The sequence below is a fragment of the Daldinia loculata genome, assembly GCF_022478755.1.
Source record: "Daldinia loculata strain CBS 113971 unplaced genomic scaffold F4817scaffold_6, whole genome shotgun sequence".
NCBI classification, from domain to species: domain Eukaryota; kingdom Fungi; phylum Ascomycota; class Sordariomycetes; order Xylariales; family Hypoxylaceae; genus Daldinia; species Daldinia loculata.
The window spans coordinates 731,652-749,922 of NW_026054860.1; the positions used below are offsets into that span (position 1 = coordinate 731,652).

At 50.3% G+C, this 18,271-nt stretch overlaps 5 protein-coding genes across 5 annotated transcripts; 2 read left to right on the forward strand and 3 right to left on the reverse strand.

Annotated features, from left to right (window-relative positions):
* The first annotated feature begins 1,280 nt into the window (after positions 1-1,280).
* F4817DRAFT_242043 (uncharacterized protein) lies at positions 1,281-4,597 on the forward strand. Its single transcript, XM_049299053.1, has 3 exons — positions 1,281-1,557; positions 1,626-2,717; positions 2,781-4,597. The coding sequence occupies exons 1-3, from the start codon at positions 1,461-1,463 to the stop codon at positions 4,484-4,486; spliced, it is 2,895 nt and encodes a 964-aa protein (XP_049162522.1). The 5' UTR covers positions 1,281-1,460; the 3' UTR covers positions 4,487-4,597.
* A 1,605-nt stretch (positions 4,598-6,202) lies between these two features.
* F4817DRAFT_312654 (uncharacterized protein) lies at positions 6,203-7,672 on the forward strand (the record flags this gene model as incomplete). The annotated part of the gene is made up of 1 exon (XM_049300155.1): positions 6,203-7,672. The coding sequence occupies one exon, from the start codon at positions 6,203-6,205 to the stop codon at positions 7,670-7,672; it is 1,470 nt and encodes a 489-aa protein (XP_049162523.1).
* A 714-nt stretch (positions 7,673-8,386) lies between these two features.
* On the reverse strand, positions 8,387-11,466 carry F4817DRAFT_241998 (aconitase family-domain-containing protein). The gene is made up of 4 exons (XM_049299052.1): positions 11,209-11,466; positions 11,117-11,148; positions 10,978-11,052; positions 8,387-10,911 (listed from the first exon to the last, which is right to left on the reverse strand). Exons 1-4 carry the CDS (start codon positions 11,306-11,308, stop codon positions 8,773-8,775), a joined length of 2,346 nt encoding a protein of 781 aa, XP_049162524.1. The 5' UTR covers positions 11,309-11,466; the 3' UTR covers positions 8,387-8,772.
* A 1,320-nt stretch (positions 11,467-12,786) lies between these two features.
* On the reverse strand, positions 12,787-16,282 carry F4817DRAFT_242086 (uncharacterized protein). Its single transcript, XM_049299054.1, has one exon. The coding sequence runs from the start codon at positions 16,007-16,009 to the stop codon at positions 12,902-12,904; it is 3,108 nt and encodes a 1,035-aa protein (XP_049162525.1). The 5' UTR covers positions 16,010-16,282; the 3' UTR covers positions 12,787-12,901.
* Positions 16,283-16,555: 273 nt separating this feature from the next.
* Positions 16,556-18,053, reverse strand: F4817DRAFT_312657 (uncharacterized protein; the record flags this gene model as incomplete). Its single annotated transcript, XM_049300156.1, has 2 exons — positions 16,556-17,731; positions 17,805-18,053. The coding sequence occupies 2 exons, from the start codon at positions 18,051-18,053 to the stop codon at positions 16,556-16,558; spliced, it is 1,425 nt and encodes a 474-aa protein (XP_049162526.1).
* Positions 18,054-18,271: the final 218 nt, after the last annotated feature.

The window sequence follows — 18,271 nt, forward strand, 5'->3', positions numbered from 1 at the left end:
GTTTCCGTAGCGCATCAAATTAGATATAGTAGGGTCTTGACGAAGAGGCGCTAGGATCTAGGTAACATTACCTGCCAGTACTACCTATGTAGGTACCTACTTTAGGTAATAATCAGTTTCGAGGCCTACATATGTACTGTCAAGTTCAAACACATACCCGTATGTTATACAAGATCCGTATAACAAACAAACCTTTTCCCCGATTTGTACGGAGAATATAAAAAAGGTAGTTTATGCACGTCTACAAAAGTTGACGTCATTTCCAAGCTGCTCAGCTTTCTTGGGGCATTTGTGTTTTAAAACGCCACTTACAATACAGTACCTTACCTTGGGTAGTAAAAACTGGATTTTTACTAATACATGTACATTCATTGTACACATGCATGCCTCATAGAGGTAGGTATATATTAGGTTAGGTACCTAGTATATAGAAACGCTACATATCAGCCAACTACATAGAAGCATCGTGGACGGAGTCAATATCAAATGCTCACCTGCACTATGTAGATGACATGCATTAGGTTATGCTACATCACACGGACCATTTCATCTCGACAAGGGTTTGCCATGCACGAGATTTTCATCATCGTCAGCTTCCATAATATTTAAGTCGGTTGATCTACTCTCTTGACCCTTTACCGACGAAAAATCCCTCTAAAAATATAAAAAACAACACCGAAATCTTGAAAAATATTACCTAGTGTTAGGTAATTAGGAGGTAACTTTAGTTCCCTCGTTTTATTTCCAGTCTCAATAATCTCTTTCCATTCCCCACCCGCCAAGTCCCACTAAACCCCACTATCCCACCTTCCAAGTTCCTGCAGACTACTAGGTAGGTATCGTTCAGGGCACCGCTGTTACCTAGGTGTAGGTACCTTTGATCACCTTAAACCTTAATACACTTATGTATTGTGCGCGGCGTTTATCCATCACCTATCATCCCATCCACCCCACCCCGTCACCTAGTTACCCAGTCAGCCCGTTACAACAGCAGAACGGTTAGGTGGTGTATTGGTACACGCGAACACAGCTGCAATAATCTACAACTTCTATTTACTTTATTCACCTTGTCGAAGCCGCGTATTTGCCAGCTCATTTTCTCTAAGAATTATTTAGAAATTTCTATCGGTCGAGGCTTCAGCATATCCCACAAGCTCCAGCCTCTTCCCCCGCTGGTGCCTGTCACTCGTATCGCGATAAAAATAAATCGGGCTGTGCTCCTTGGTTACCTACGCTTTCATACTCCAAATTTTCCATTCCTGGTATCCTCACCGAAAACAAATTACCAAATCAGCTCCCTTAACTTAACTACTTACATACCTGCCATCCAACTGCTCCTTCATCCTCACACAAATTAACAGCCCTTCGCTTTGGAATGATAGAGCAGAAGATTTTATTACCCTATCGCATGTCGCATATCACTTCTACTCGCTCTAGACTTTTCTCCTAGAGCTGTCATAATGCCTAAGTGGGACAAAACTCGCGATTATTACGCGGACTTAGAACTGTCCGCGAGTGCTTCTACCGAAGAGGTCAAAAAGCAATTCAAAAAACTGGGTAAGTTTCGTCCGAGCCTCCTCACGGTATATTTACTATCCGCCCCTAGCTAACTCCTACATATCTAGCGCTCAAATACCATCCGGACCGCAATCCAGGACGAGAAGTTGAAGTGAATCCGAAGTTTCAAACTATCCAGTCTGCCCACGAAATACTAAGCGATGAGACCTTGAGAAGGCAATATGACGATGCACGCAGGACGTATTCCATACGCAACCCTAGGGGATCTGGTGTTCGGGGCAATCCATGGCAAGATATTGCCAAGCAGTATCCGCCGCCGCCGACGCGACATACGACGCAGAGGTCTCCTACTAGACCTCATTCGGGAGCCCAGCGTTATACGAGCTTCACTACGAATATGCCTCGAGCGCCTAAAGCTACCCCTCGAGACGATCCCCAATCTCGCAAGAGTTATGCTGACGCCTGGGAAAATATGAGGCCAAACGCCTCCCGAAGAGCGCCTCCCCAAACCCCTGGTCGAGCACCAACATCAGCAGCACGTAATACAAAACCGTCAGACTCGGAATCCGTCCCGCCTAGAACTGCGTATCAGCAACAGAAGGCCCAGGCATCGTTTGGCAGTAGGCGGACAGGGTTTATGCCGCGCTCCCCCGGGCAAGCGGACGAGCCTCCCGTCACGAGCAAGAATTACTTTACGACTCGAACACACCCAGCCATGTTTACCGAAGTACCATCCGATACCGAAGTACCATCCGATACGGCACCAGCTGATTCTCGCACGTCCACTACGGCAGACCCACTTGCTCAATTTAGGGAGAAAATTTGGGACGAGCGGCAGAGCATGCCCTACCATTCTCCTGGCGGGGAGAAGACAAGTTTATTTGACGACGTGCCAGGAATAGGACGAACTACGAGCACGCGATCACCCCGCAAAGCAGAGATGCCTGGAACGTTCCCCCAATCTCGTGCCCGAAGTTCTAGCACGCCGCGAAGTTCTAGTAACGACGGGGGATCTGAAGATTCAAGAAAGCCTGGCAAGGGCACTAAGCCATCAACTAATGAACAGGTCCCCAGCGGCAATAGTACCTTCCAGTCGCGATTTAACGATAGGTATAAGCAATCAGCCGAAGCGAACGGTGTTTATCCACCGCCTCGACCAGGAACCGCCGAAACTCCACCGACAACAAATGCTAGTAAACGTATGTTGCCGACTTAGATTTATAGTGTCGTTCTTAGTTTTGAGACTAATTCCATATTTGTAGCAGGTCCTAGCTCTACCCAGGCTACCAACGGTCCTTCAGTGTATGCACCACTATTTCTCAATCCTTCCAGCTCATCCAATCCCCAACACCACTATACCAGACAGACAAACGACCACATAAGTGGTCATTTATCTCATTCTATTAATGCGAGCCGTTATTATCCCGCCCCCCAGGTTCACAACCCTTCGAGTGGAGGGATTAAGCTTAAGCAGAATCCTTACCTACTCCCTGTCGAGGAGAAGCAGAGAATCGCTGTTGACAGTCTCATCAATAATCGATCGAACTATGGTAGAAAATCCGGTACCTTTTCATCGGAAGTCAATGACGAAGTCGAACATTACACATCTCCTACCAAGAGGACTAGACTCAATACTGACCAAAAATACTCTTCTAGCTTCACTTTCCCGGCCGGAAGCGACATACATAGCCAGGGTGCTGGACTCACCAGAAACAGCGCCGACAGCATCAATACTAGGTTTGTTGATGACGAGCTGCCTGAGGATTGGAAGTTTAGTGCCGGTATAGCCTCGGCAAGTGATCCCCAGACGACACCAACCAGGGTACCACCCCATTCGCGCAGCCGTGTAGGTCGGCGACAAGTGCCGAGATCCAGACATACGGAGACGGATAGCGTTCCATCGACGCAGAGTGGTGGTGTAGGAAATGGAGTAGGACTTGGGTTTTCACCTTGGGGATGGAGTGACAAGATAGAAACCCGACATTTCGAGCCACAGCCACCACGTAGTACGTCCAGCTCTCCATCTCGCCGCGCGAACCTGAAGAAATCCAAACCTGTTAAAATGACGGCGGGCACGGCCGGATTAGTAGATGAGGAGGAGAGTGAGGGGTGGCAAGAAGGTCACCAATCTTCGGGATCTGCGCCGGCTAACGTGGATACTGCAACCGCTATGGATATTGACTCGCCCCCGTCGGAGAAGGCCAACGACACCCCTAAGGTGTCCCAGATGAATGGTGCACGCAAAATACCCGTCGAGCCTCACAGAGAAGAGTGGAGAGCAGGTAACGTCAACGATGTGCGTGCCAAGTCCACAAGTCCGACGCGAGACGGAAATACTACAACGGGAAATTTCGCCCAAACTTCTGCTCCTGATACAGCTTCTATTCCTGCGGCGCACCCCTTTGTCGCCCAGCATGGTGGGTCGGAAGATACCGATGAGTTCCGTACTACATTCTCAGACTTCAAGAGGGTAGAACCATTTGTCGATCCAGCTCCTAGGGGTCTTGGAGATTTCGGGGATCTGAAGACTACATTGCCCTTTCAGAGTAAGCCTTCGGAGCACATCCCTCTTGACAAGGAACATCCGCCCAAGCCTACAACACTCGAATTCCCAGCTCCGCCAGTTGCACCACGGCTTCCCCAGGCTGTGCTTACAGCGGGGATCCGTCCCAATCAAGTACAATTCAGTAAATATGCACAGGACTTCTATCAGTATATGGATAAGTGGGAAAGCTTCAATGCTAGAATCATGGCTCATTTCACTACTCGCCAGGAAAATTTCAAGATCCGTCGTCAACAGCGAGGAGTAGCGTGGCTTGATACATCTTTGGGGGGTAGCGATGCTGCACGCGACTACCTGGCAGAGCTTGAGCAAGATCAGGTGGTTCGTCAACAGTGGCTCAGCGCCCATGCAGATCATCAGGCCAAGATCCGCGAATTCATGATGTTCAGGGACCAGGTAAAATAGTATGGCCGGTCTTACGAACAGCAGCACGTTAATTTTGGCGATCCTGGTGTATCCCGCACGAATGCCGCGCCATTTCGTCCCACCTTCTTATATTTCGGTAAGACGTCTCCTTATTGACGGACAATTGGAGTATGCAAGAATACAAGGCATCGGCAAACCAGTCTATTGATAGAAGCACTACACACGGCACCTTAGGTGTTTATAGACGCGTGGGAATCGACTATGTTATCGTCTATTTGGCTAGGGCCAATATTGTTTGTCGCCAGTACGATGATTGGCGTATTGGCGCTTACTTCTACGGGTTTGGTTACCTGTAGGATAGGTTTGGAGAAGTGGGAATTACTAGAGTCACGGAACGGGCATGTCAAGTCTCTACCATCTGGTGGAGTAAGAAGAAACGAATGGCAGAGAGTAGAAAACCCAGTGGCTTCAGAAGAAAGCTGTAGGCGTGTATCTCCCTATAGTACAACCCGGGAAGATAATTCACACCGACTTAGGGTGTGTAAGTGAAGGTCAATAGCCCTCGGATGGGCGTTGGCGGGATGGGAATTTTGCTTTTGCTATGAGTTTGAGGGTCGGCAATAGGTAAGTAGTCTCGGTCTCGGTCTCGGTCTCGGTCTTAGTGTGGCGTTGAGCGGCTCCAGGGGAGATAGGCGTGCTTGGAATGACAGGGTGATGATACCGACAGGATACCGATACTACGATATACAAATAATTGCGGGCTCTAATGCTATGCTCGGCGCGAGCGTAGCGATAGATAATACGGATAGGTGCTCTCTTCATTTAACATGGTGTGCGCGCGTTGATATCAAGTGGTGATCCCGCAGCTGTTTACTGTCCACGTACGTATATGGAGTTTTATGAAATAATTATGGAGTTTTATGAAATAATATTCGGCTTTCGATTTACTAACCGCAATAGGTATACCCATCTCATGTAATCCGGGCCGACTTTAACGCCTAAATTAACACCAGAGGATTACGGGTATTAGGTATATTACATAAGCCTTTGCTAACATTTTTTGTGACATATTTTATAACGTGGACCCAATCTCAGTTGAGCCATAACTTGTGATACTTATGTCATTAAAAATAGAGATGATAACAGCTGATTATTACCTATAAACTAGATATGAAGCATTCAATTATGTCAATACAGGTAGGAGACACTTACGCCGAGCTACCTCGTATGTCCGACGATATGTTAGACAAGCTTCAGAAAATCCACCCCGTGTAAGGGACTTTGCCCTAGCCAATTAAAACCTGATTGAAGGTTCTCATATAGTCATAGTTGAATATGATTGGTTGCAATGACTACTTGGCTCCAAACCCGCGATTCTTATTGGCTTATATCCCCTTATGTCCGCTACAGGGGACGGATTTTGTGAAGCCTTCCAAGCCTCCCAACACCTCCGCCGGATGAGAAGCCGGATGACTCAGCATCGGATCTGCAACAAGCTGAGCGAATGCGCTGCAAACCCGGTTGGCTAGCCCTATGAGACGATGGTGAGGTGGCTACCTACCTAGGTTAGGTAGCTATATCACTGTGGTGCGTGGTGCGTGAGACCAAGTGAGACGGAATAGCTTAGGTACCTAACCTTAGGCATCATATATTACGACGACCACCTTCTCCTCACCAGACACCTTATCGAAGATTCCCATCGCATGGAATAGAAGATACCTGATGATTAAAATAATTAATAATACCCCGCCCACCATGTCCCTGTCCCTATCCCTATCCTTTTCTAAACTAGGCAGCATCCCTAATTCGGAACTATCCAACATGGACTCCCTGCCCGAAGAAATCCTCATAGGCGTCGTGGACAAGCTGGACCGCAAGGCCGACCTGTCTACCATCCTCAGCCTGCGCGGCGTCAGCCGGAAATGGCGCCGCGTCGCGACCCCGTACGTCCACATCGCCGTCCAGAACTATCGGCCCCAGACCGCCGACGCGCCCTGGAACTTCCACCGCTCCACCGACCTCCTGTGCTACCTCTGCTGGAAGCTTTCGCAGAAGCCGCACCTCGCCCGCTTCGTCAAGGAGGTCGCTTCCCGCCCCTGGAAGGATGCCCGCTGGAAATCCTTGGCTGCTAAGGCGGACTTGAGCGCGCGGTACCGCGAGGCGCTCGCGGGGGTTGGCTCTGCTGTTCCGGACGACGTGAAGGATGGCATTGTCGCCGAGATGCTGTATGATGTGGGCGACGCGCTGCTCGCGTTCGTGCTGATTCTGTGCACCGACATCGAAGTCCTTATGATCCCGGCTCTCGATAGGGGATGCGGGCCGCGGACGAGACAGGTGCTCCGGTGCGCGCATGCACAGCTCCAGGATCCGCCGCGGGATGGCCGGGAAGCTATGCTTAGCGCCGTTCGGTACGTCCAGCTGGGCGATTACGTTAATGGCTTATGCCTCGCAGACGCTCTGGATGTGCTTGCCCTGCCGAGGCTGCAGCATCTTGAGCTTGGGAACTTGGGAGATACTACCGTCGACGGCAGCCAGCCTTTACCACCACCCTTCCCCGAGCTCCCTAAAACTCACCTGCAGGGCCGTGGCCCAGTCGACATAACGCTCGAGTCGTGCCGTCTTAGCGGTAAGGGCCTAGTCACGCTACTCGCGGCATGCGGCCGCACGCGCTCGCTCTTCGTCAAGATGCGAACCGGCAACGTGCGGCCCTCGCGGGCACCATGTTTCGCCGAGGCGCTCGAGCTATACGGCCAGAACCTCGAGTTTTTATATCTCGACACGACGGCATTTGAGGACGGGTTAGCCGGTGCTACCGACCCCGATCCCCACCCCGATTCCAATTCCAACTCCAAAACACTAACCCCATGCGCCCGCTTCCTCCGCGCCCTATCCTCCCTTAACACCAACCTACAATTTCTAGCGCTGTCCCGCGCCGACTTCCCGACGCCCGAGGACCTGAGAGCCGCACTACCGGTCTCGCTGCGCGAGCTCCTAGTCTTAGAAGTAGACGACAACGACGAAGAAGAAGAAGGCGACGACGCATACCAGAACCTAGTGCGCGGCCGGAATACCCCGTGGCTGGAGCGCGTAGTATGCCAGCGCGCTACGTCCAATAACGATACGGGCGCCATGTACGACGGCTGTCTGCGGGACAGGAAGTTACCTAGCACCCGGGTGTTGGAGAAGAGCCGGTGTACGGTGTTTACGTGGTGTGTCAGCGAGTAGGTTAAGTCGGCGAGCTATGTTGGGTCTAGGGTGAAATACATACATAGACCACGTGTAAAACTACCTACCTACCTATATATTTTTGTTGTGAACGGAAACACTACCTAAGGAAGGGGATTTTGCTTCAGCACAGAGCCGCAGCTTTGTATTGTAATATTAGCCCTTTATGCTTGCTTCTCAGTTAGGTAGCTCTCGGATGGTCATCTCAACGGAACAATACCTACCTAGGTACCTACCTAGGTATATAATCTCCAGGTATGTAGATATGAAAAGGAATGAACATAAATCTCCTAAGATAATTGCGTGTTATTACAATACTAATACATAGTCGTGACGTGATATATAATGAATACCCTTTGAACGGGGCAGTATCTATTATTTAATATGTGATATATAGTCTCAGTTAGATATTGATAAGGGTGCCATAAACTAATGAAAGTTTCCTCTCAGTTAGAAGGGGAAACTTCCAGGAGAGGAGAGGGATGAAATAGAGGAAAGTATAAGGAGGGGGAAAGGTTAGCTGCAAAGTATTTAATGGCGTATACGCATACATAGGTATATAACAAATCGTGGCAACTTCTAATTCGCCCCGTCTAAACGCGACTTCTTAAACAGCCGACTGTATCTGAGTTCCTTTCTCATACCTTAATCGATCAATAGTATGCGGGAATGAATTCGGCACAGGCATTTAATACGACCATACGAACGAATACCTAAGCACCGTAACCTTAATCACTAGATGTTTTGATGAAGCAAGGCAAACACGAGATTCTTTTTGTCAAAGACAATCCATTTATTTAGGATTATATAATCCACCGCGTCATCATCAACCCTGGGCGTCGAAATCGAATTCGTTCATGCAAAGGGCATAACTGAACCTGACCTGAGATGCCTCAAGGTAACTGGTAACTATCACTACCATCATTCCATTCCATAACGTTCCAATTATCGTCGAACGTAAGCCGCAGTAAATTAAATCAACGACGCAAGCAAGTGCTGCATTTAAAATTGTCGATTCTTAAAAGACCATTCATTTTCCCAGCAAAACGCCGAACCTGTGGATGTAAATCAACGCAACAAAAAAGCGCCCTCCGTTTCCTTTACCAATCGATGGGGTCCTTGAGTTCCTGTCCGCGATTTGTCGCGGGTACCGGCACCGGCTTGGCCGCTAGTCGGCCGCCGCGTCCTTTCCTCTTCAGGTATCCCGTGCCGTCGACCCAGGGGGTCCTAATCGAGGCGTTCTTCTCGTAATCGACAATCTTGTCCTCAAGCTGGAGGGTTAGGCCGATGTCATCGAGACCGTTAACCAAGCAGTGCTTGCGGAACTCCTCGACCTCGAACCCGCAGAGTTCGTTGCCGGTAGCGTCGCGGATGACTTGGTTGGGAAGATCAACTTCGATCTCCTTACCAGCACGGGCTTCCGCGGCAATCTTGTCGAGGTCGGCCTGGTTCTTGATGGCGATGGGTAACATGCCGTTCTTGAAGGTGTTGTTGAAGAAAATGTCGGCGAACGACGAAGCAATGATACACCGGATACCGAAATCGTTCAAGGCCCAGGGAGCGTGTTCTCTCGAGCTACCACATCCGAAGTTAGGCCCTGTGCAGACCAAGACCTTGGCATTCGTCCATGGCTCTTGGTTAAGAACGAAATCGGGGTTAGGCGTGCCATCCTCGTTGAATCTTGAATCATAGAATAGAGCAGTGCCGAGCCCAGTTCGCTTGATAGTCTTGAGGAACTGCTTGGGGATGATGGCGTCGGTATCGACATTAGCTCGGTCTAGGGGAGCAGCAATTCCCCTGTGGACAGTGAATTTCGGTAGACCCTGGGAGCCGGCAGCCTCCGTAGCAGCGGTGTTAACATGCGGCGAAACGTCCTCAGGCTGATCAGTAAGTCTTTCCTTGGCGGTATCGTCATCCTCGATACTCTCATCGACGTGCGCCTTGCCAAATGATGTTGCGGGGTTTAATTTGTAAGCTTCAATATGGGGGCTGGCCTTGTACTCGGTCAACTTTCGGACGTCGGCAAGCTTGCCAACAATGGCAGCCGCCGCCGCCATGACCGGGGACATCAAATGTGTCCTGCCCTGGGCACCTTGTCTACCCTCGAAGTTTCGGTTGCTTGTGCTTGCACATCGTTCCTTGGGCGATAGAATATCGGGGTTCATGCCAAGGCACATACTGCACCCCGCTTCTCTCCATTCAAACCCGGCGTCAAGGAAGATCTTATCAAGACCCTCAGCTTCAGCTTGGTCTTTGATGACTCCGGAACCAGGCACAATCATGGCGCGCTTGACGTTATCGGCCTTCTTCTTGCCCTTGACGACTTGGGCAGCAGCTCGGAGATCCTCGATTCGCGAGTTTGTGCAGGAACCAATGAAGACCTTGTCAACAACAATCTCTTCCATAGGAGTACCGGCAGTGAGACCCATGTATTCGAGCATCCTTCGGCCAGCTGCCTTCTTCGAATCGGTCTTAAATGTTTCGGGGTCAGGTACAACACCGGTGATGGGAATGACGTCCTCGGGACTTGTACCCCAGGTCACAGTGGGGATGATATCCTTGGCATCGATTTGGACATCAACGTCATACTTGGCGCCGGGGTCCGACTGGAGAGTCTTCCAGTACTTGATAGCACGATCCCATTCGGGCGTACCGTAAGGAGGAGCCAGAGGCTTGCCCTTAAGATATTCGAAGGTGATATCATCAGGGGCCACCATACCAGCTCGAGCACCAGCCTCGATTGACATGTTGCAGATGGACATACGAGCTTCCATACTTAAGCTACGGATGACAGAGCCGCAGAACTCAATGACACAGCCAGTGCCGCCAGCGGTTCCGACTAAGCCAATGGCGTGGAGCACGACGTCTTTGGAACTAACGCCAGGTGCCAGCTCACCTTCGACTTGTATCCTCATGTTCTTGCTTCTCTTGGTGATGAGGCACTGGGTGGCTAGGACGTGCTCGACTTCACTGGTACCAATACCAATGGCGAAGCAGCCGAAAGCGCCATGTGTAGAGGTGTGGCTGTCACCACAGACCAAAGTGGTACCGGGGAGGGTGAAACCTTGCTCGGGGCCGATGACATGGACAATGCCCTGACGTTTGTCGCCTAGACCGAAGTAGGTGATACCGAATTCTTTAACGTTCTCCTCTAGAGTTATGCACTGTATGCGAGAGTCGTCTTGTTCGATGAAGGTGGCAATGTCCTTGATGCCTTTTCGGGACTTTGTGGGAACATTCTTCAAAATTGAAGGTCAGCTTTTTCTAGCCAATGATCTATAGGAGGTTATAGTGAAGTAACATACGTGATCTGTGGTGGCGAGGGTGCAGTCTGGTCGTCGTACTTGGCGCCCTGCATTCTTTAAGCCTTCAAAGGCTTGCTGTGGCTCTAGTTAGATTTGGTACGCCAAACATAAGTTCCTGGATGTTTGAAGTATCACGTACAGGTGAAGTGACCTCGTGGACAAGGTGTCTGTCTATTTCACGAAGGCGAATTAGTATAACTCTCAAGCAATTCCTAATTGGGTGGCGCATACCGATATAGAGAAGGACTGTGCCGTCGAGCCTCTCATCCACGACATGAGCAGCTAGAATCTTGTCGTACAAGGTCTGTGGAGCACCTTCGGCAACAGGCATCTTGAAAAGACCTTTGAAATATGATTTCCCTTATCTTCGTGACCCCTTGAGGAAGCTTTATCTCGGCGCACGCACGCACGCTGAATCTGAACGAGAGGAAGTGGATAGATATGGAAATAAAATAAAAACTACGTCGTGAGAAAGTAAGGGAAAAGGGAGTAGAATCACTAAGACGGGCGGCTGACCGGTTGAAAATCTATAAATGCGGGGAGAGGCTTTAAATAAATATTAGGGAAAGAAGGGAAGAATGTACATGTTGAAGTCAAAGGAAGGCGGCGACGCCGGCACAGGAAAGCTCTACCTAGGTACAACGAAGTTCACTTCTTGCGTTTCACATTTTTTCCTCTCTTTTGCCTTAGGTATACGGTCCGCCGAACATCGGAAGGAGGACCCTGTTCTCCGGTAGCGGGGTACATATGTATGTACCGGTAAGGATGGGATTTGAATCTGTGGAACGGTGATTGGTTGGTGCAAGGGCAGTTGCGAGATGCCATGTCTAGAAACACCCCGCTACCCCACGTGAGGGGCCTTCGGTGCGAGTAAACTGCAAGAGTAAACTGCAAAAGTACCTACATACGCTGATGATTGCATGCAGACAAGATACCTACCCATATCGGACCCAGGAACACTTCTCACCGGGCGGCATATAATTCTCCAATTCTCTCTCTATCCAACACTAATTACTCTCGTATTCACTATAGAGAAGGGAAAAAAAAACATTCTCAAGGCAAGGGCGGTAAAGACTTAATCAATCAAGGTTATGGGTAACACGATTCGGACACTTACAGGAAAATTCCCCAATTGCATCCACTCGGGGATGAGAGGTGAGATACTTATGATGTCACCTCGGTAGCTCTAGGTCTTTAGCTAGTCCAATGAAATTGCCCTAATAAAATCTATAACTTCGTAGGTAGGTGGTACAAGATCCCTGGCAGATCACCCACGCTCCGCTCTTTCTGTGCGATGGTAAGATGGTAAGGGGTACAGCGGTACATGTAAGGTTACCCATTATAGAACACATTCCTACACCGCAGATTACCTGCAACCACCTGCACTATCCGAACCATACCTGCATCTCTCTTCCAGACTTCGGATAGGTCTCGTGCGAGCCTTTTATGAAACCCCCCCAAAAATAGCGAAATCGGGACGCGAAGCTATTGCTGATTTTCCATAAAACTACCTCTAATGAATGCGGTATATACATACACCGCACCTTTGGCTAATGCATATTAAGTACCTACTGCTACGTAGTACGTATCGTCTATGTGAGAAGCCCCGATTTGGCGGACCGGTAATCCTCCGATGTTTGCCGTCGAGCCTCCCAAGCTCCAATTTTTGTTTCCGTCGGGACCATCGGCTCTAGTCGGAGCCTCAACCGTCTAGAACAACCTACTGCCCCATACCTATGTCCGAATACCGCAGTCGACTACTAGCCCGGTCTCGAGGGTCTCGTTTCTCCGAGAGCGACGCCATATTCCCATATCGTCCAACCATTGGTCAGATATAGTCCCAGACTCCAAACACATAACCCGTACAGGAATATCAGCCTATTGTACTGTGGTAACCTTTAAGGCGTCATTGCTCTAAAAACTATCAGAACAGCTTTGACATATACCAACCGCACAATGCGCCGGCCAGGCAGAATAATCCCGCCGACGTGAAAACGGCCATATCTCTCCACGTGCTCTCCTTCCTGTACCTCCTCTTCCACAGATCGCTTTGCGGATTGAAAGCCGGCTGCACTATGGCCCACCAAGTACATGCTAGGCCTAAGAATAATATGTAGACTATCTTGCAGAACTGTACTACTATTACGGATGCATCTCGTTTACCAGCAAATCCTTTTGTAGCTCCTTTCTTATGCTGTGCTTCATTAATGCTCTCATCCGCCTCGGTGTGTTCAGGCTTGGAAGGAAGCCCGGTGCCTGCGCCTTCTTCGCCGTGGCGTTTCTTCCTCGGCCGCTTTTGAAGCGACCGCTTCGGCTCCGTCGTTTTGCCGTTGGAGACTTGCTTTCTCACCGGACTGGGAGTTCGGCTCCGGTTGCGGCTTACTTGGCGGTCGCCCGACCTGCTTCTCACTATTTCCTTGGCCCTTAAACGCAACATGGCAATTCGTGCCGCTTCTTCTACTATGCTCTCCTCTGGTCCCTCGTATGACAGGCGCTGATGTACTTCTCGCGAAATTATTGTTGGCGTTCGAGTCATACTTGCACTGCGACTCTCTTGGTTGATTCTCTCGGCTTGTTCTTGTCGGATTGTCTTCTTGGTTTCTAAGTGTTCGGCCTTTTCTATCTTGGTCGTTTCTGTCTTCTCGACTGCATCCTCGTCCTCTGATATGTCCCTTTGATTCGTTGCGCCATTCTTTTGGGCGAGACGGCAAAGCTTTGGAGTCGTTGGTGTGGAAACTATGGTTGGCTCCTTCTTTTCTGGCGTCGCACGGCGAGTTGATGAAATACCGGTCCCTGGTATCTCTTGGGCGCGCTCGGGATTCAGCAAGCTGTTCTGTGGCGCTGTGGGAAGGGAAGGCGTCCTTCGTTCCTCTGGTATTAGGTCTGGCGTCATGCAAGGGTCGTCCTGATGCAAGGACGCCGGAGTCGCCGGGCTGTCGATAATGTTTGTTATGACATCTACCTGACTGGCTTCGACACATCGTTTTGGCTGCGGGCAATCGGTTTGGCTCTGCTGAGCGGGAACGCAGCCAGTAATGGTGGTGGTGGGTGTGGACACACATTCTCTCCGGGCTTGCTTGAGGTGGTTTTCCGCGTGGTGTAGCATCTTGTTTGCCTTTTCTAAACTGGTCCTCCCTTGCTGGCCCGGCTGTGAAGGTTGGCTCTGGGACACTGGAGCGTCTGCTGGTAAACTGTTGACCGTGCGATCTTGAAGTTCGTCGAAAGTCGGAGGTGACATACGGTGTTTCTCTATGACCTTGGTGTGAACGGTAGCTAACAGGCTTGGAACTAGCTTGTGCCGGATTGAGGGTCGTCTCATTATGTTTTTCAGCTTCGAAGATGATGAGATCACTGGAGCTGTATTTGTGCTTTGGCTGCTTCTCCCGTTCTCCTGTGAGTATACCAAATTCGTGGTCGAGGAAAGTGCCATCGTGTTCATCCCCAAAGAACTTGGATTGGGCGTTGTCAACGGTGAGTCTTCTGAAAGCGTCGACTGGCTGTCGGCCGTGTCTACTAGTTCTGGTGATAGGAGATGGAGATGATAATCCGGGATCGTTAGGTCGGCGAAGTGATCCTTGTGAATGTGCTCGATCGAATTCGACGTCAGATTCTGGGCTACCATGGACACCACTACCCCCCCTTGGTGGGCTGTACCTGATTTCCCCGGATCTGTCCCCCGTCGGCGCCTCCATAAAAAATGCCTCTCACTCTTCGTCCGCCCAATGTCCGGCTGCTCAGCGTCAAGGTGTATCCCCGACGGCTGGGTGGCTGGCCTTGTGAGATATGTAGGTTCGAAATTAACACCTGGTGAGTTATGAATAATAGTGTCGGTAGATTGATTGAGTCGCCTACGCCCCTGAGGCTGTGTGCTATCGTAACCAAGCCGTTCGGCTTGGTCTTGTGAAGTAATCATTGATACTGGCGGACGATTAGGGCGAGAGAAATTTGGAATAGCTGATGTGATATCCTCGGGATCTGATAAGAAGGAGTCAGTAGGCAGCTCTGAAATCAGCAAACTAGATGTCTCACTGCTTCCAAGCGCCACACTGTCTATGGACTGGGCAATCGGACTGAGGTTGGGTTCGGCGGCGGAAGACCAGTTGCGCTTGTGCTGGCTCCATTTGGCGAATTGGTGCTGACGTCTAAGCTCTTCCTTCACGCGTTCGATTTTGTTAAGCTTCGCCTGCTCTCTGTCTAGCCTAGCCTTATCCTTCTCTTGCTCTTCTAACAACCTGAGCTGCTCGTACTCTAACCTCGCGGCTTTCTTTTTCCGCGCCAACCCGGCTAGCTTCGTACGCGTCGACGTGCCGGTCGTCTCAGAGCTAAGAGTATCCGTAGGTGTAAGGATTGAAAACTGTCCCGAGTATGGATCAGCACCTTGCACCCCTAACCAATCCCCACTCTCCTTTAGGTTCCGTCGATTTCTCCTGGCTTCTTCCTTGGACTGGAGGAGCTCGTGTACTTCGGTCCTTGTCAGCGCCTCCGACTTTCGAGGCGGCTGAGGTTCACGATCTGAAACTTCCGGCACTTGTTCACGCCCACGGGATCGATCCCTCGGTAAGTTCTCAACGAACCTGGACTCTCCCTTTTGCGGGCTCCAGCTCCAGACCCGGCGGTGACTACTAGGTTCTTCTGGTCCGCTTGTCGATGTATGGTGTGCAGGGAACTTGTCTTTGGCAAGGTTCCAACCCGTCAGTTCGCTACGGCTCGTCCCTACCGCATTGTCGTTATCACCCGTCCAGTCCGTGCGGCGGGTGCCTCCTTGTTCTGGACGGTTACTCGGTAGGATCTTGCTGAAGAAGCCGGCGAGCGAGGATGCCCTCTTTTGGGACGACGGCTGCTCAGCGTTGGCAACCGACGACCTCGCGGGGCTCATCCTTCTTGAAGTACGCTGTCGGATCGGTGGTGGTGTTTGGCTCTGGCTCGCGGGAGAAGAAATGAAAAGCCAATCCGAGCTCAAACTACGTGGCAACGACGACGACGACGACGACGAGAATAACGATGAAGACCGGCCACGTCTTGAAGTTGACATTATGCTAGTCCTTCTAGACCCGGACGAAAGAGAGAATCGTGGTTACCCGGCTGAGAGGAGAGGGAACAGACATGAAACGGAGCTAAAGAAACACCGTTCATGTTTTCCTTGCCTATGAGATCAGAAAATGCCGGCACGCAACTACCAGGGAACCGTTTAGGTGGATAGACGAATCAAAGTTAGGAAGGATCGGACCAAGACGTTGGGGAATGTGCGGCTTAGGTTTAACGATTAAGGGATATCGGCACTCGTTCAAGGTTAGTACCTAGTATAGAAAGCATAAGCGTTTAGGCTCTAATCCCAACCTAAAGGGGAACACAACCAACTGAAGAAAGTTAAATCAGAAAAGGGGGATACGTCAACGGTCATTACAATAGTGCTGCCGCTATTTTATTTAGTTCTCTATAGATGCAGCTCGTATTCGTACAAATGCTAGTGAATGTAGAAAAAGTCCTTAATGTAAGCAGTGTAATACAGTAGACGCCCATCCCATACTCCCCTAACCTGCCCCTAACGTTGATGCATAACCCACAAATATCAGACCTTTTATCGCCACATGGAGGGATATCTCTCGTACGATGTTTGTTGGGTCCGTCCCCAAGTACCCGGCTGAGAGCTCGTGGCGCCAGTGCTTTTCCTAATGCTCTTCATAGGACTAATGCCACGGTCCTTCGCCGATTGGTATTGCTCGAGCTGAGCCATCTCGCTGTTATTACGCGGTGATCTAAACTGAAGCTCGCCTAAACTAGGAGCCTTCTTCAGGGGTGATTGTGGGTGGGTATATACGCCCATATATCCTCCATCACCTCCATGGTTACCGGTGTTGGTAGAAGAGGAAAGAGCAGAAGTATAGTTCGTAGAAGTTCCCAATTGGGATGAATTTGGGTTAAATGATGTGGAGAGGCCTGATGTGCCTCTCCGGTGAGGAGGCTTGGCAGCAGCTAGAGGAGTGCGACCCCTAATATCACTTCCTAGACTGTCAGTGTATCTCTTTGATACAGGAGGGGTGAATAGTCCGGAACTGCTGTTGGAAAAGCCATTGCTACGATCCGGATCAATATGTTTGACGTAGTTGGGGTTCGGTCGCGTTCGGAAGCCTCGTCGAAGCTGAACAGTAGGCGTGCCAACTTGTATATCCTCGTCAAGGTCGTCACCATCTTCATTCTGCGAAATTTGCGTTGCTGCATCCCTAACCGTAGGATACAGATTGGGATGGACAAACTTGGTATCGTACTCGTGCATAACTTGTTTTTGGATGATAGCCGTGTCCTTGTTTTGCTGCGTAAATCTGTTCTGAAATAGGAGCAGCTGTCCTGACAAGATGAGCTGCAATACGATGCAGTTCAAAACAGTAATGCTCGGCCTCGTATCCAAAGGGGCCAGTGGTAGAAACATCATGTAGACCAAAACGTGGCCAGGACTAAATAAACAGAATATTTGCAGACAAATCGGCAACGGGTCCCAAACCGACACCTCCCACACGTCTCGGCTTCGATCGGGATGCGCTCGCGACTCTGCACTCTCCGAGCCCATCATACCCGTCAAGAATCGTAAAGGCGATGATGACACGGGGGAGGACTGGACGCGGACGCGATGCGCCGAAGGGGTTTCGGGCTCCTTCTCCACATCCGCTTCGAATAGTCGGTAGTGACGGGATCGGTACATGGTGTAGGCCGCATTAACGACCGAGAAGCCAGCCAATGACCAGATCATGGTGCCGACCTACAATGCAGCCATAAAAGCGTGGTTAGCAATCCAATCCAGCTCGAAGCTACTGATGGATCCAAGAACTTACAAAGAAGGTAAACCAACCAGACACTGAGCCATCTTCGAACACGGGATCTACAGCGTAAGAACCACCACTATTGGCCCTGGCGAGCAGGAAAGCGAAGTTCATAGCCACGCCCATCTGAGTGCCGACAAGCTTGGAGTTCCAGTCGCGCGTCTCGATCTCTTCGGATAGCCACAGTAGGAAATCCATAGGGTTCAGCATCGCCTTGACACGCTCCACGAGCGGTCTCCGACGCACCAGTCGCGGCGGCATCGTGTTCTGTAGTCGACTTGGAAAAGGGGGAAACAGCAGCAGAATACCTCCGAAGCTCACATGTGTGGTTTAATTGAAGTTACAACAATAAGCCACGACCTAGCGGTGATTTGTCTTTGAGCCTTTGTTGCTCGGTTGTTTCGTTTTTAGACAGGGCGATTTTTCTTGACCTGAAAGAAAACACGGTAATGGAATGTCGCGAACGTAGATGGAAATTT

Coding starts and splice junctions, on each gene's coding strand:
- F4817DRAFT_242043 (XM_049299053.1), top strand. CDS start 1,461: ATGCCTAAGTGGGACAAAACTCGCGATTATTACGCGGACTTAGAACTG. Junction 1,558..1,625: donor AAAGCAATTCAAAAAACTGG/GTAAGTTTCGTC, acceptor CTACATATCTAG/CGCTCAAATACCATCCGGAC. Junction 2,718..2,780: donor GACAACAAATGCTAGTAAAC/GTATGTTGCCGA, acceptor CCATATTTGTAG/CAGGTCCTAGCTCTACCCAG.
- F4817DRAFT_241998 (XM_049299052.1), bottom strand. CDS start 11,308: ATGCCTGTTGCCGAAGGTGCTCCACAGACCTTGTACGACAAGATTCTA. Junction 11,053..11,116: donor TCCACGAGGTCACTTCACCT/GTACGTGATACT, acceptor CTAGAGCCACAG/CAAGCCTTTGAAGGCTTAAA. Junction 10,912..10,977: donor CCCTCGCCACCACAGATCAC/GTATGTTACTTC, acceptor TCAATTTTGAAG/AATGTTCCCACAAAGTCCCG.
- F4817DRAFT_242086 (XM_049299054.1), bottom strand. CDS start 16,009: ATGTCAACTTCAAGACGTGGCCGGTCTTCATCGTTATTCTCGTCGTCG.